The sequence below is a fragment of the Spinacia oleracea genome, chromosome 4 (assembly GCF_020520425.1).
Source record: "Spinacia oleracea cultivar Varoflay chromosome 4, BTI_SOV_V1, whole genome shotgun sequence".
Classification (NCBI taxonomy): Eukaryota; Viridiplantae; Streptophyta; class Magnoliopsida; order Caryophyllales; family Amaranthaceae; genus Spinacia; species Spinacia oleracea.
This window is the reverse complement of record NC_079490.1, coordinates 17,657,733-17,674,208: the sequence shown is the minus strand read 5'-3', so window position 1 is coordinate 17,674,208 and position 16,476 is coordinate 17,657,733. Positions and strand designations below refer to the sequence as shown.

The following is a 16,476-nucleotide window of genomic DNA, read 5'->3' as shown; positions in this document are numbered from 1 at the left end:
CATCGGTGTGGAGGATGCAAACCATAAGGAGTTGCATTAAGGTTATTAATGAAGCTCAACAATGTCCGGCTGCAAGGAAAATTATTGATTCGGGTGTGCTGGATATGTCAACTAAAGTAAAAGAGTACATTGGCGGAGTTGAAGGAGCTGGTGATTCATCAGACAATTTTGTGCGTAATGAAACTCTACTTGATGCTTTTGAGCCTTCAACAGAACAGGTTTTGCAGGAAGTTGAGGAACCGGTTGTTGAAAAAATCATTCCAACTGTGATTAAAAATCCACCAAAGAGAATAAAGAAGAATAAGAAAGGGACCGAAAAGACTAATGAGAGGAATGTTAGGCCAAAAGGAATTGTTGAGAAGAAACGAAATAAACTGAAGGGTTGGAACAAGAGAAGAGAAAGACATGTTGATAATTTGAGAGAGGAAACTCAGTTTACTGATCAGGTGAACTGTTCTATTTCAGAATTCAATTGTTCTTTTCATTTCCCTTATTTGTTCTTTATTTTCGTCTTTGTTCTTTTATATTCTTTATTATGTTCTTTTTTTTTTTAACTTAGTTCATGTTGTTCTATTCAACTTGATATGTTATTTTTCTTCCCTATATTATTCTTTCGTTCCCTTATTATGTTCTTTTGTTTTTTCCAGTGTATCATAAACTTACCTGTTGGAGGTGTTTTGGTTCATCCAACATCTTCGAATTCGCAGTTGGAAGCTTTTGTTCCACATGATTATTTTGGAGTACACATACATCCATTGTAGATTCTTTTCACCATTGGTAATTTTTTTTGTTTTTAATGTGTTCTTTTATGTTAGTGTATATTTTTTTTGGATTCTTTTGAATGTTCTTTTATTTTTCTTATGTAGATTTTTACGTGTTGTTCGTGTTTGGCTCAATTGACATATTTGAATGTAGATTTTTCAAGTGCATAATATGTAGATCTTTATTAAGAACTACTGATGTTTGGCGCAATCAACATTTTGAAATGCAAATTTTTAATCCCATAATATGTATAATTTTTTTTTTATCGTTTTACTTTGTCCAATTACGATGTATATTATGGAAGATGGTTTAAAAAATAAAGAATATGTCATTTTAATTAATACTCTAAATTTTTTCGAAAGAACAAAATTTCAACCCCTAAAAACATTATTGTATACTAGTTCATGCTTAAAGTGTGAAAAAGAACATTTCGAACACCTGACAGTTTACAAAATAACCTTCCACTAGTTCAAAAGAGCAAATCAAACCATCAAAAGAACATCATTAATCATATCCAAATTACCTAAACCCTGATATTCACAGGAATCATATCTGCAATTAGTAGAACATTAGAAAGTTCAGTTTAGCTCCATTCAGTTCAGTTCAGTTCAGCTCCATTCAGTTCAGTTCAATTCAGTTCAGTTCAGCTTCATTCAGTTCAATTCACTTCAGTTCAAAAGAACGGATTCATCTTTCTTTGTAATTATTTTTATTCTTGATATTGCAATTAAAATTGACAATTATTACTTGTATATATAAATTATTATTATCGTTATTATTACTTAAATATTACTATTATTATATTAATATTATACGCAATTATTGTTATTAATAAATAATTATGATTATTGTAGTTAGTATTTATTATTATGAGTATTGTTATAAATATTAATATTATATTTATTATTAATTATTAATTATTAATTATTTTATTATTATTTATTATTTATTATTCATTCAGTTCCGTTCAGTTCAGTTCAATTCAGTTCAACTTCATTCAGTTCAGTTCAGCCAAACAAAGTTTAGAAGAACAGGGCCGTAGTTAGTTACTACATGGTAAGGTACATACGCAAGTTTATAATTAAAGTCTGGAAAGAAAAAAGTAACAAAGTTAATGCCAAATTTGATCGGAAAAGTGGCTCATGGTTGCTTTATGTTAAATCGAAGTTTTAGTTGGCAACAAACAAATAAGGTGACCTAGCTTAGAAACTCGACCGACAACAAGGTAATTTTGCCTGATTTTGATCTTGTCAAATCATTGAAATCAATAGATACAGTACACATTATTTTCCAAATAAACCTAAGGTATAAGGCACTCCAGTAGAGGGCAACCAAAACTCACCTACTATGAAATAAGCCACTGTAAAATAAGACGCTACAGTCTGATCAATAACATGGTACCCAGGCCAAGTGACACGGTTAGCCGTACTAGACCCAAGTCCAGTGTTATTGAACTCTGCATAATACAATGTGTTTAATGCAAAACTTCCAGACCACTCATGCCAACCAACAGGCTCAATCAAACCATCGATGAAGGACTGCATATATACTGTTCTCGAGTATTCCTTCCACGGCCTTCCTAGATAAGTCTCGACTGTAAAAGTGGTCGAGGCTAAGTCATCGGCGGCTCTAATTGTAGATTGTTGGATAGATAATCCTGTATTTTGGTTCAGGTCAGTTCGGCCTTGAGCAGTAATGAGGTTATATTGTTGTTCTAATGGTTGTCTGGCGTAAATGTTACAGTTTTGTAACACTGCTGCAGCGTTACCAAATATGAAATCGACTGTTCCGTAAATGTCGCAGTCTTTGTAGAATTGTCTCATGGAATGTGCGTATAAGGTGTCTTGGTATCCTTCGAAGCTGCATCTGTAGAAGGCGGAAAGGTCGGCTCCGCTTCGAAGTGCTACTGCTTGGTGCTTGATGGCTCCTGCTGTGTTGCGGAAGGTTATGTCTATTGCAACAAATCCTGTGGCAGTCACAGCTGAAATATGGAGGAAATTGTTACAATTCAGAAACAAGTCAAGTATAAGGGTTTTTATGGGAAAGTAACTAATAGTAGTATGACACACATTTTCAAAATAACCACCTTATAAATTGCTTTTTCAAAAGTCAAAACAACTATCTTTATCCAACTTTTTTTTTCTTAAATACCACATTATTCATATTCCACCCATTATTCTGTCACTCATCTCTATTGACTTTTCTCCTAACTTTTGATGTAAAATGATAAAAATATTTTCCGGAGTACATACCACACCATTACAACTTATAACTAACAATATTAACATCAAAAACAAATTCTTCTTTGCTTAAACCAAACTTCTTACACAAAAAATTACTCCATTTGGCTCTGTAGCTTCCCATTCTATGCTAGCAACTTTTTTTTTTTTACATTTTATATCAAAATTTAGGTGAAAGTCAATAGAGTTGATTCTACAAATAGAATAATGACTGAACTTGAATAAGGTAGTGTTTTAGAAGGGAAAAAAATTGATTAAGCCGGTTGTTTTCAATAAGCAACTTAGTTTTGGAAAAGAGTGTCATAAGTAGCTTCCCAAAAAAAAATCGATTATACAATTCTAACACAACTCTAAAAAAATTATCTTATACCCGGGTATACCAGATATGTGTCCTTAAAGATGTTTTCACTTTCCTCCCTCATTTTAATTTGACTAATAAGCAGAGGCCAGGGAAATACGTGCTTAGGTGCACTTAGATCTAGATGCATCCTAATGTACGATGGATGTTCACGTCCAAAATATGGTTTATACACCCGGGTGCACAATGCTTACTGTGCACCCTATTTTTCAAAGAACATATAGTTCAAATGCAAAGAACATATCATTCATATCCATAGAACATATACTAAATGAACATATAGTTCAAATCCAAAGAACATATAGTGCAAATATTTTATTTGTATATGACTATATGTACATTGTAATCATTCTTCATGTTCTTTAGATACTCAACAAATGTTCTTCAGGATGCACAATGAGCACTGTGCACCCGGGTGTATAATCCAAATTGCGGTTCACGTCTGCTAATTTTTTAAAAAGAAAAAATTACATGAAATTGGTAATTACCAAATGTAGCAGACTTGTAAGTAGTCCAATCGTCACCAACGCTCCGATTACCCGTAATTATTGTCCGATTAATACCATCACCAACCATCAACAAATACTTTTTGTTGCTAGGAATGTTGACATACTCTTCATAGACTCCAGCCACCACATATATCCCAAAATAGCCCGTATTCGGCTTCGTATTCACCGGCGCCGCCGCAATTGCATCGTTGATAGTTGTAAACTGACCGCTCCCATCAGGATTTACCACCACCGTAGTATTCAAAATAATATGACCCACTTTGTCAAATTTCAAAGGAAAATAATTACCATTTGGGGTAGTTTTTGGTACCCAACCCTCGGTAAAAAGTGCAAGGGTTAGGCTAAGAAGCATTGTACCATTTGAGATTTGAGGTGAAAGGTCACGAGCCATACTAGATGGTGACCACGCCTCTTTGAGCCCATCGGAACAAGTTTCTAAATTGGTCATGGTCGCGCTAAGGAGTGTTTGGACATAATCAATGTCCGCGCTACTTAAGGAGTCGTTAGGTTTAAGGATACTGGTCGTGGTAGAAAGAAAATCGATGTTTAGACTAGTAAGATAGTCACAGTCTTGAAGGGCGTATATTGTAATTTGAGAAACGTTTTTTGTGGATAGGAGATGTTGGTCTACTAATAACTTGAATGTTTTGGACATGGTTAAGGATTGGCTAATGCAAAACCTACCATAATCTTTTATTGTTTTAGTTTGTAAATGGTTTTGTGTTAGAATTGATTTGCAAAAGTTTGGATGGAGAGTTTTGTTACATATTGTATCTAAATTAGAGAGGGCTTGAGAGGAGGAGGAGAAAGAAAGTAAGAGACAAATGTGCAATAGTATTTGGAAAAATAATGGTAGAGTGAATTCCATAGTATTAATTCTAGTAAGGCAATTGATAAGGTCTGATAAATCACACCTCGTGATTAGAAGTTTTATTAAGGTATAAATTTCATATATATCGTGTGTATGATAGGGGCATTTGGAGGTTTTTTTTTAATTAAGATAGAAAAGTAGCTTATAAAATTCTAGATATCAAACTAAAAGATTCTCGTGTGTGAAGTTAGATGTTACGGGATAAGTCATTTATATGAGGAACTAGTTAATCATCACAAAAGTATGACAAGATGGGTTAACAACTAGCACTAATTCAGATCAAAAACCCCAATTAAACACGTTAGTTTTTTTAGACATGACAAGAGAAACAAGTGATTAAAGAAATGAAATTTGTACGCTAAAAACACTGAACTTAGGTGATCATACGTCTAGTCTGAAGAAAGCTAATCATACGTCTGATTTACTAGTTCATTATTAGAGGAAATTTGCATGTTTCCAACAAAAATATACACGATTTATACCAATAAAATATTGGCATGTGTACGATATACGTAATACTCCGTAGGTGACAAGTTCCTCCTCCACCATTGTAATTCACTAATTTGTAATGCCTAATTCAAATATGTTGTCACTATATGCATACTCGTATATGTATTGTGAAAGCAAATTGATTAAGGCTGCGTCCTTTTTACCTTAACATAACAAGTCTTAAGTCCAATTGGTTAATATAAGTTCAAATAAGTCGTAATCAAGTTCTATAAGGTCAATAAGTTACAATCAGGTCCTATAGAATCCAATTATATACTGGTATTAGTCTTATAAGTTTACTCTTTCAAATTCACTCTTTTGAAATCAGAACTTATCAAATCCAATAAGCTTTAATCAATATGTATCAGTTTAAGCAGGGTTAATAATTCCAATCAGTCCAGATAAGTTTATAAATTCAGTTCATCCATGTTTAGAAGTTCAGCTCTTTCAAGTTCAAATTTCATCCCCTGAAATAAGACGTCGATACTCGAATTTCCTCAAGTCTTGTATGAGACCGCCCACGCCATCATTTGATGATGTGACGTGTTCACACTATATGGACTAATTTCTCATTATACCTTCAATTTAAATCCGGCAAAGCTCATTCATGCGAAGGAAGAGGTTTCATACTCGTTTATTGAATATTATTCCAATGCCTTCCTTTGTGCTTTTTCACTTTGTCCACCTCTTTACCCCACCTCAATTTAAGTTAATAAGTTCTTTAAAAAATGTTACTTCTATAGTTTACGGAGTAGTTTTAGGGGAGGTACCTTTTAAGTTTAGGTATGTTACTTCTATAGTTTAGACATGTTACTTTTTTTTATAATTTTAGAAGAGGTATTTTTATAGTTTAGGTATGTTACTTCTATAGTTTAGTCATGTTACTTTTTTAGTTTAGGTATGTTACTTCTATAGTTTAGACATGTTACTTTTTATACGGAGTAGTTTTAGGGGAGGTACCTTTTTAGTTTAGATATATTAATTACTTCTATAGTTTAGACATGTTACTTTTTTTGTACGGACTTGTTTTAGGGGAGGTACATTCTTAGTTTAGGTATGTTACTTCTATATATAGTTTAGACATGTTACTTTTTTATATAATTTTAGAGGAGGTACTTTTTTAATTTACGTATGTTACTTCTATGGTTTAGATCTTTTACTTTTTTTTATAGTAATATTAGTAGTAATTACTTTAATAGCTTTAGAAAATATTAGTAGAGTTACTAAGTAATTACTTCTTTTATAATTTCCGTTACTTAATTACTTTAATAGCTTTAGAAAATTTACTTTTAATCAAGCTACGTATTCACTTAAAATAATAACTCTAGATTTTATGTTAAGGAACTGCTTAATAGTATGATACAGAGTAAGTCTCAATTTATAATCAATATAATACTTAAACAAATTAATAGTGTGTTTAACTACTAAACAAAGAAGAGAAGAAAAAAATATGACCTTAGGTTGAAGACCAAAAACCAGGTTTGCGTTGGTATATAATTGGAAATTCCAATTGTGTGCTTCACAGGTTCACTACTTATCCAATATCCGGCAGCATTTTAATTTGTTTCGCGTTTTTTTAATATTTAATTTAATATATTTGTTTCACACCTGTTTGACCCGGGGCAAATCTTCAATGTGAACGTGTCACACCATCAAGTTGTTGGTGTGACCGATCACACAAGAGACGCGTTGTTTTGGGTTAACTCTTAAAAAACAATTCAAATGGAGTTTTGTGCTTAATCAAAAGTTATATCTATCCATGTGGTAAAGAAGGGAGGTTTTTTTTTTTTTTTTTTGACAATAGCTACAAAGAACAAACCCGAAAAACTAAACAAAAGAAAGGCCAAGCGTCCTACATCTAGTGGCCACATTGTGAGCTTTGTCCACTTCGCCCCTTGGGACTTTGAGGATAGTGCATTGCCGGAAAGTGGAGCCCAAGGCCTTGATTTCCTCAATAATACCCATTATTGTTATATCAACCACTCTTCCTGTGCAGAGGTTAGACACTAGAGCAGATGAATCAATATTAATTCATAATCGATGAACCTGCCTATCTGAGGCCCAAGTTAGGGCAAGAAGACAAGCTTTCGCTTCTGCATGATCTGAAGAGACTGCCCTACCATGTTGGCCTGCTGACTCTTCTAACTCTGAGAAATGATTAGTACAAACCATCATTCCCCATCCCGCCTTTCCAGTCTTCTTGTCCCACGACCCATCAACCTGCAAAATAAAATCATTATGTAACTCCTTTTCTTGTCCAATGTGCACCATATTGAAACCCGGAGGCTCCCTTGGCCCATCTGATGAAGAATCTTGGTTCCGCACTCTAAAGGTATCCGCTTCCTTCAGTTGACTCTCCAAGGCTTCCAAAATCGCACCCGGGTGTCCCCCCTCTCCTCTAAAAATTCTTGCATTCCTTGTTTTTCATAAACACCAAAGCAAAGCAATAAATCTTTGAACTCGGCCTCCGTTCCACCCATCCTCCCTATGAAAAAGAAGGATATAGCTTCGTACCCATTCTTTTAATGGCCACGATTCATTTTCTGAAGGATCGATTTGAAGTGAACTAGACATCCAACTCAAATGAGCAACCGAACAAAATCTCAAAACATGTTGTAAATCTTCCTCACGAATGCCACAATAGTTACACTCAGTATCATAATCCAAACCTCTTCTCACCAAATTAGCCTTCACGTCAAGACTATCGTAAAAGATCTTCCAGACAAAGTATTTCCATTTAGACAATATGTTCATCTTCCATACTAACCGAAGAACCACTAAGTCATGTGTTAGGTTATGATACATATGAAAAACATAAATCATGCGGAAAAACCTTAATGCCAGGAAACATATTAATTACACATAATCATATAATTAGTCTAGGATGCATACACATTGTAGCGTGCCCTCCCTAGCTGCGCCCGAACCGAACAAGAACAAGTCTTTAGGACTCCAAGTGTCGTCCCTTCGTAGATAGTCCACAGCACGTCCGAATCCGCCTTAAGCTTGACCAACTAGAATCGCCCTTAAGGTTCTTAGAATTTTCGGCTATTAGGGTGCAAGTGTTTGGATGATTTTTGCTTGAAAATCTTACCTTTGAATACTTGAAATCTCGTCCATAAATTGTGAACCTAGGCACATATTTATAGAGTCATGGAAAGGGATTTAGAATCCTATTAGGATACTAATTAGTTTAGTTAGAATTCTATTAGAACTCTATTAAACTGATTCTATATATTAGGATTAGGATTTAATCATAGAACGAATTCTAATAGTTTTAGGATTCGTCTCGAACACAAACGTCGTACGACCACGAGCCTACCACACGACCCGCGCAGTCCTTGCGGCCCACACGAGCATGCGTAGCTCGCAGCCCACGAGCGCGCGCGCCATGCCTTGCTGGGCCTGGCCTTGCGCTGGGCCTGGCGAGGCTTTGGCAGCATGTGCGTTGGGCGCTTCGGCTTGCTGGACGCGGGCCTGGCTTCGTGCTGGGCCTTCGTCTAGCAAGTCTCGGCCCATGCTAATTCGTACGATGCGCTTCCGATTAAATTTCCGATTCCGGAATTCATTTCCGATACGAACAATATTTAACATTTCCGATTCCGGAATTAATTTCCGTTTCGAACAAATATTTAATATTTCCGTTTTCGGAATTATTTTCCGATTCCGATAATATTTCCGATTCCGACAATATTTCCGTTTCCAGTAATATTTCAGATTCCGGCAATATTTCCATTTCCGATAATATTTTCCGATACGTACCATGTTTCCGTTTCCGGCAACATCTACGACTTGGATAATATTTATATTTCCGATACGATCCATATTTCCGTTTCCGGCAATATCATCGTTTCCGGAGTATTCATTTACTTGCCTTTGACGATCTCAGCTCCCACTGAAACCAAGATCCGTTGATTCCGAATATCCATAGATGGAGTATTTAATGCCATTAAATACTTGATCCGTTTACGTACTATTTGTGTGACCCTACGGGTTCAGTCAAGAGTAAGCTGTGGATTAATATCATTAATTCCAGTTGAACTGAAGCGGCCTCTAGCTAGGCATTCAGCTCACTTGATCTCACTGAATTATTAACTTGTTAATTAATACTGAACTGCATTTATTAGACTTAACATTAAATGCATACTTGGACCAAGGGCATTATTTCCTTCATCATGATCATCTAGAATCCGTGTATCATCCGCATACTCGTTCAATAAAAACTCATAACCTGAGCTTACTGTAAATCTACCTAACTTGGTATACTTCCAATATCTAAAGTCCTCCAGTTCCCCCCTCGGAATTTCCATTGCTAAAATGGAACAAGCATCATTCCAAACAAACCTATTTCGAACCAAATCTGGCCTCCAAGAAGACGATTCCCTATCTATAAACTCACTGACTCTCCATCTTGTTGAAGGTCCTATTAGCTGGTTCGAACGGACCTCAGGGACCTTACCTCCCACCCATGCCATACTTGATGCTAACACTTTATCTCCCGTACCAATTTTCCACGCCAGACCCCCACTGAATTTCCCATGGGCCTGACAAAGACCCTTCCTCCCCCAAGATACCCCCACCCCTTTCCCCTTATTACCACCTAGAACATTATTACCCTGGCCGTCAAAACTGGAGATTACTCTTGTGACCAAAAGTTGTGGATTATGCACCAATCTTTGGACTTGTTTAAATAACATGGCGTCATTCAAAATTGTTGCAGCTCTAATGCCCAAACCACCTTCTTTTTTCGGTCGTTGAACAATTCCACGCCCTACCCAATGCAAACCATTTTCACCCCTTATTGCCCAAAAAAACCTAGTAACTAGGAAATCGATCTTATTTGTCACCGAGGCAGGTAATTTTAAACACCTCATCACATGGGATGCAACACTGAGCATAACCGATTGAATCAAGATTACCTTCACCGGTTGAGAAAGGTGCAAGGAAGACCAAGATAGAATTTTGTTTTGAATTTTATCAATGAGAAACTGAAAATCTTCTTTCTTCTTCCTCCCTAGATTAATAGGAGCTCCTAAATGGTTCCCTAACTTTCCAACCTCTCCCACTGTTAAGACAGTTTTAAGCGTCACCCTCAAGTCCTCCTTCATATGTGACGAGAATTTAACATGGGATTTCCTATTATTCAACTGTTGACCCGAAATCCTCCCATAATCATCAATGATTTTCATTATATTTATACATGATTCCTCATTTGCCCTGAAAAATAACATGGCATCATCGGCAAAGAAAAGATGGTTGATCGAAGGAGCATGTCGACTAACCTTTATCCCTTTGAAAAGCCCAATACTCTATCCCAGAAGAAGCATACGAGAGAAGATATCCATACTAACAAGAACAAATAAGGAGAAAGAGGATCTCAGCTCCTTGACGAAGACCACACTTAGGCTTGAAACCCTTTGTCATTCTACCATTAATTAGAGCCTTATAAGAAACCGTGGTAATACATTCTGAAATCAAACCAACCCACCAATCCGAGAACCGATACCCTTTAATTTTAACACTTTCAAAAGAAACAACCAATTCACTTTATCATACGCCTTTGACATGTCGAGTTTAATTACTACCATCTTCAACCTTTTAACCATACACTTAGAGACACACTTATATATTGTATTACACAGTCCAATCGGTCTAAAATGTGCTTCCACCTCCGGAGAAGCCACTTTCGGGATCATAACAAGTAACGCTTGATTCCACTCTTTTAGAATATGACCAGCCGTAAAGAAACTCCTCACCCCCTCTATTACCTTTTCCCCTACTTTATCCCAAAACTGATGAAAGAATTCAGCAATCATTCCATCCGGTCCTGGAGACTTATCCTTACCAATGTCGAACATAGCAATTCTAATTTCCTCATCCGATCTGTTATAGGAGCATCCATTCGTCTAGACTCTAACAATGATATCCTTGGGCAGTGCAATTGTCTCAAAATTAAATCTATTTCCTCCCCATGATTTGGATTATCCGGTGGATATAGACTTTCAAAAGAGATTCAAGAACCACCTTTGATACCATCCTGTCCTTCCACCCATTCATCATCAACATTCTTAATTGAACAAAATCTCATTGCTAACTTCTTGACTTTCACTCTTCTAAACAACAAAGAGCTAGTTAACTCACCTTCTTTAACCCAATTTTCTTTCACCCTCTACCTCCAATATTCAAAACCCAATCTACATTTGGAATCCCATTCATTCAGCTAATCTAAATAGGTATTCCCTTGATTCGAACACAACAATTCTTCAGTAGCTTTTACAAGCGACTTAGTGACCAATCTCCAATTTATACCCCAAAACTTCCTATTTTCCAAACACCACTTTTGCACACTTGTTCTCACTTTCCTTTGTCTACAAGCCAAAGAAAACATACTTGATCCTTGATATCTCTCATTCCACGCAGACACAATCAATTGTTCCACTTCTTTGAACTTAAAGGACCATTTTTCAAGTTGGTATGGTCTATTCGAGACAAGTCCCCTTGGTTCAGAATCGTACATAATAACAGCATGATCTGAGCTTGAGATAGGTTCATTGAAAATCTTCCCATCAGGAAATTTATCCATCCAATCTGGTGATGCATAGGCCCTATCCAACCTTTCCATGATCAAGTCATCATTGTACCTTTTATTTTCCCAAGTAAACCTAGGTCCCACAAATTCAACTTCCTGCAAAACCCACTCTTAGCCTAAAATCCCTAAAGTCATCAATTCCTCTAATAAAGTTCGAACCTCCATACTTATCACTCATGCTACCCAACTGATTGAAATCCCCAATAACCAAACAATATGGTAAAGCTTCTAAAAGACTTGTCATTCTATCCCACACTACCCTCCGGCCTATTTTCAAGAACTGGATGCCCATAAACGAAAAGGACATGCCTACTACTTCCATTACTTTCTGAAATTTTACAAAGTACATAATTTTGGGTGGAAACAACACAACTAACAGCTGAACTACACCAAGACAAAATATACAACCCCCCTTTGGAACCATCAGCATCCACCCCAAAGCAAACCCCCGGGTTTAAAAAAGCTAACTTCACTGAAAGATCGACAACTGACATTTTAGTTTCAGAAAAAAAAACATAAAAGAAGGATTTTTAACTCGAGCCAGCCACAATAAATAAGGAAAAGAAGGGGTTCGCTGATCATTTAAACCCCTGCGATTCCAAGCAACAATCCTTATAATATCTTTAGGGACTGAACAGGGCCAGTCTCCACACCCATCTCCACATCTTTGATTGATTCCGTGATTGCTTGTTGTACCTCCACCTCCATTTCATCTGCCTCTTCCCTCAATCTGGATGTTACCTCCACACTCCTTTGCCTCTTATTAGTTCTAAGAACACTTCTAGTACTATCCACCTTCACTCTCTTGCCCTTCATTCTCGTTGCAAAGTCATCATTAACTTCAGCTACCCATTGTCTAGCAAAGTCAACATCAGTTATGGCTTTTGAGATCATCTTTCTTTTCATTCCTCTAACACCATCTTCATCTTCGTCCCTTTGCCACACAATGGAACCCCCTTTTTCAGCCTATCTATGCAAAGCTGCATATCTCTTCCTCTGGACCCAATCCAAATCTTCATCACACTTTCTAATCGACAAATCTTTATCAGAGTGCACGTCCTTATGTCGACGCAGCCTTGCCTTTTTCCCTTTTTTAACATGTCCATCAGAAAACACCGACGGATCAATGGACCCAATAGGAGAAACTGGAGAGTTTGGCGGATCATACTCCGTTAATGGAACATTTGGGATCCCTTCCACCTCAAAGTCTTGTACTGGATGAACTCTATTAGCTCGAAATGGACCCCTACAATTGCCCAAAGTCGAAGCTATCCTACGAGTCACCTCAACCATTCTTCTTGTAAAATTCCTGTCAACATTTACTCCATCTTCATACCTTTCAAACCTTGGCATGTTCGACGCTTCTAACAACCATTGGCTTGGAGGGGGCAACGAATCTGCTGATGATCCTAACCACCCCCCCGCCTAGTAACATCTTGCAACAGACCCGAATTTCGGTCACCAAAAGGAGCCTCAACCGGCGGCGTTGAAGTAGCCCATTCTTGAATTCCCAAGGTATGAAAGAGATTACCAGACACATTCACCTTCTCTTTTCCCCTAACCGCAGCAGCCACCGATGATTCTCCCACCTCAAATGTTGATCGAGCAAAATCTGGAACTGTTATTGGTGGTAAATCATCCGGCAAATTTGGAAATATTGTACAAAATCCACTCACTAATGGCCTCTTCCACCCCTGGCTTGGTCTAAATTGTCTAGGAACAAACTCAGAAGTTGAATAACTTTGTGTTATCGTTTGACTCGAATCATGATTGATCTGGTTAATGGGGGAAACCACACTCGTCTCTTGACCATGACTTATACACAGGACTGGATTTTGAACATTGTTTGAAACAAGGGGTATATTAGGGTTAAGGTTGAAACTAGAGTTAGGGTTAGGGTTTACTATTCTGGAAGAAATTCTTGGAAGAGCATTATTTTGTGGGTTTCTAGAACCTGTATATACCACATATGGGTCATCCACCAACCCAAAACAGACTCCTGGCTGCCTTCTAACATTTGATCTCTGACCAATAAACTCACCCCCGCCCCCCCCCCCCCCCCTCTTCAGAATTTTCATCATTAGCAAAATCCTCATTCCCCGAATAAAATTCATCAAAACTAATGGGATTTAGAAAATACCTTGCATCATCATCTGAGCTCTCCTCTGAGACACACCCATCATCTCCTCGTCTTTGATATCTTCGATTGAGAGGCAGATCCTCTGGTTCTTCAAATCTCATCAGATCAACCCATGAATTCCTATTACCAAAACGATCCGGGAGCCCCTCAATGTTGTTGGTGTATACCGGATAATCTGTTGGACCAAAAAGAACTCTTAGCCCAATTCCTTTCATTCCTTGAAGTCTATTCCGAATCCTTCGTTCAGCCACACCCTCGTCCATCGGACACCTAGCTGTCGAGTGTCCTCATGTTAGATTATGATACATATAATTGAATATAAATCATGCGGGAAAACCATAAAAGCCACGATTCCAAATTAATTGCCACATAACAATTAGCATAATTTAGGATGCATACTCTTTGTAGCGTGCCCTCCCTTGCTGCGCCCGAACCGAACAAGAACAAGTCTTAGGACTCCAAGTGTCGTCACTCCGTAGATAGTCCACAACACGCTCGGATCCGCCTTTGGTTTAATTAACTAGAATTGCGCCAAAGGTACTATGTGTTTTTCGGATTTTATGACAAATAAAAATCTGAGTTTTAAGCCTAAAACTTGAATGAATACTTGAATTACTCGTTATAAATTGCGAACCATCATCACCTATTTATAGGGTATGGGTATCGGATATTAGAATCCTACTAGGAAACGATTTAGCGAATCTGAATTAATCTTAAATTCAATCACTTAATTTATCTAGTAGACTTAGGAAATCAATCTATACGAATCCTAATCGATTAAGGTTTTGTACACAAGCACAAACACACACGTACGCACAGCAACCCACGAGGGGCGCCATGCGCGCGCGCGCGCTGAGCCCTGGCCCAGCAAGTGCTCACAGCCCACGAGGGGTGCGCCTGCTGGCCTTGCTCGCGCTTGGGCTTTGCTTGCTTTGGTCGCGCGGGCTTTACTAGGCGTTGGGCCTAGCTTCGTGCTAGGCCTTGCGTCTAGCAAGCTCGTCCGATGTTTATTCGTACGTCGCGCTTCCGATTAATTTTCCGATTCCGGAATTCATTTCCGATACGAACAATATTTAACATTTCCGATTCCGGAATTAATTTCCGTTTCGAACAAATATTTACTATTTCCGTTTCCTGAATTATTTTCCGATTCCGATAATATTTCCGATTCTGACAATATTTCCGTTTCCGGCAATATTTCCGATTCCGGCAATATTTCCATTTCCGATAATATTTTCCGATACGTACCATGTTTCCGTTTCCGGCAACATCTACGACTTGGATAATATTTATATTTCCGATACGATCCATATTTCCGTTTCCGGCAATATCATCGTTTCTGGAGTATTCATTATTTGCGTTTGACGATCTCAGCTCCCACTGAAACCATGATCCGTCGATTCCGAATATCCCTAGATGGAGTATTTAATGCCATTAAATACTTGATCCATTTACGTACTATTTGTGTGACCCTACGGGTTCAGTCAAGAGTAAGCTGTGGATTAATATCATTAATCCACTTGAACTGAAGCGGCCTCTAGCTAGGCATACAGTTCACTTGATCTCACTGAATTATTAACTTGTATAATTAACACTGAACCGCATTTATTAGACTTACCATTAAATGCATACTTGGACCAAGGGCATTATTTCCTTCAGTCTCCCACTTGTCCTTAGGGACAAGTGTGCATTTCCTAATGCCTTTGTCACTCGATGCTTGCTCTTGAACATACGGTAAGAGTTGTCATCCTTATTATGTCCAGAGGTGTTTCTCGGTTTCAGAGTTCAACTGATCAAATAAACAGATAATCATAGCCTATGATTCATCTGAGCACGGCCATGCATTTTATAGTTTCTAGCTCTCCGAGTGGCCTTGTACAACTTTTAGCATCTCATCCCGATTTATTGGAGGACAATCTCAATCTTGCGATCTTGAGATTAGACTTCGTTTGATAGGTGATTACCCGGGCGTTGCCTTTATATCCTCCTTTTACGGTGGACGGTTGACAACGTCAAAGTAAGCAGTTCTCAAACAAGTTATCTCAAATCACTCAGGTATTGAGGATTAGTGTCTAATAATTTTAATGAAATTTACTTATGACAGATTTTCATCTCTTACAGTAAATTTTTCATAGGTCTTTCCAATACTAGTCTTCCCAAAGTAAGTATCTATGCAAATGATTCCGACATTGCCATGTCCACATAGTTCAAGAAACAGAACTACTAGTCATCTTGCATTCTAGTCATCTAACGTTTTCTATGCGTCCATCTTTATAGAAAACTCCGACCAGAGACCATTTTCAACTTTTGACATTCAAGTTCACTTGATAGACATTTCTTAGTTACAGGGCTGGTCCTGATAGTCTATCTTGAATATATCGTCAAATTGAAGGGACTCATCATTTAATAAACCACAAATTAAATGGAAAAATGAATTCTATTCATTAATGTGAATGGTTAACCAATAATGTTTTACAAAGTATTAAACTCTAAAATTTTAAAACGTTTAAATAAGGAC

The 16,476-nt window shown here is 37.4% G+C and overlaps 1 protein-coding gene across 1 annotated transcript; it reads right to left on the bottom strand.

Moving 5' to 3' along the window:
* Positions 1–1,982: 1,982 nt before the first annotated feature.
* LOC110799982 (probable pectinesterase/pectinesterase inhibitor 7) lies at positions 1,983–4,935 on the bottom strand. The gene is made up of 2 exons (XM_022005268.2): positions 3,849–4,935; positions 1,983–2,743 (listed from the first exon to the last, which is right to left on the bottom strand). The coding sequence occupies exons 1-2, from the start codon at positions 4,735–4,737 to the stop codon at positions 2,046–2,048; spliced, it is 1,587 nt and encodes a 528-aa protein (XP_021860960.2). The 5' UTR covers positions 4,738–4,935; the 3' UTR covers positions 1,983–2,045.
* Positions 4,936–16,476: the final 11,541 nt, after the last annotated feature.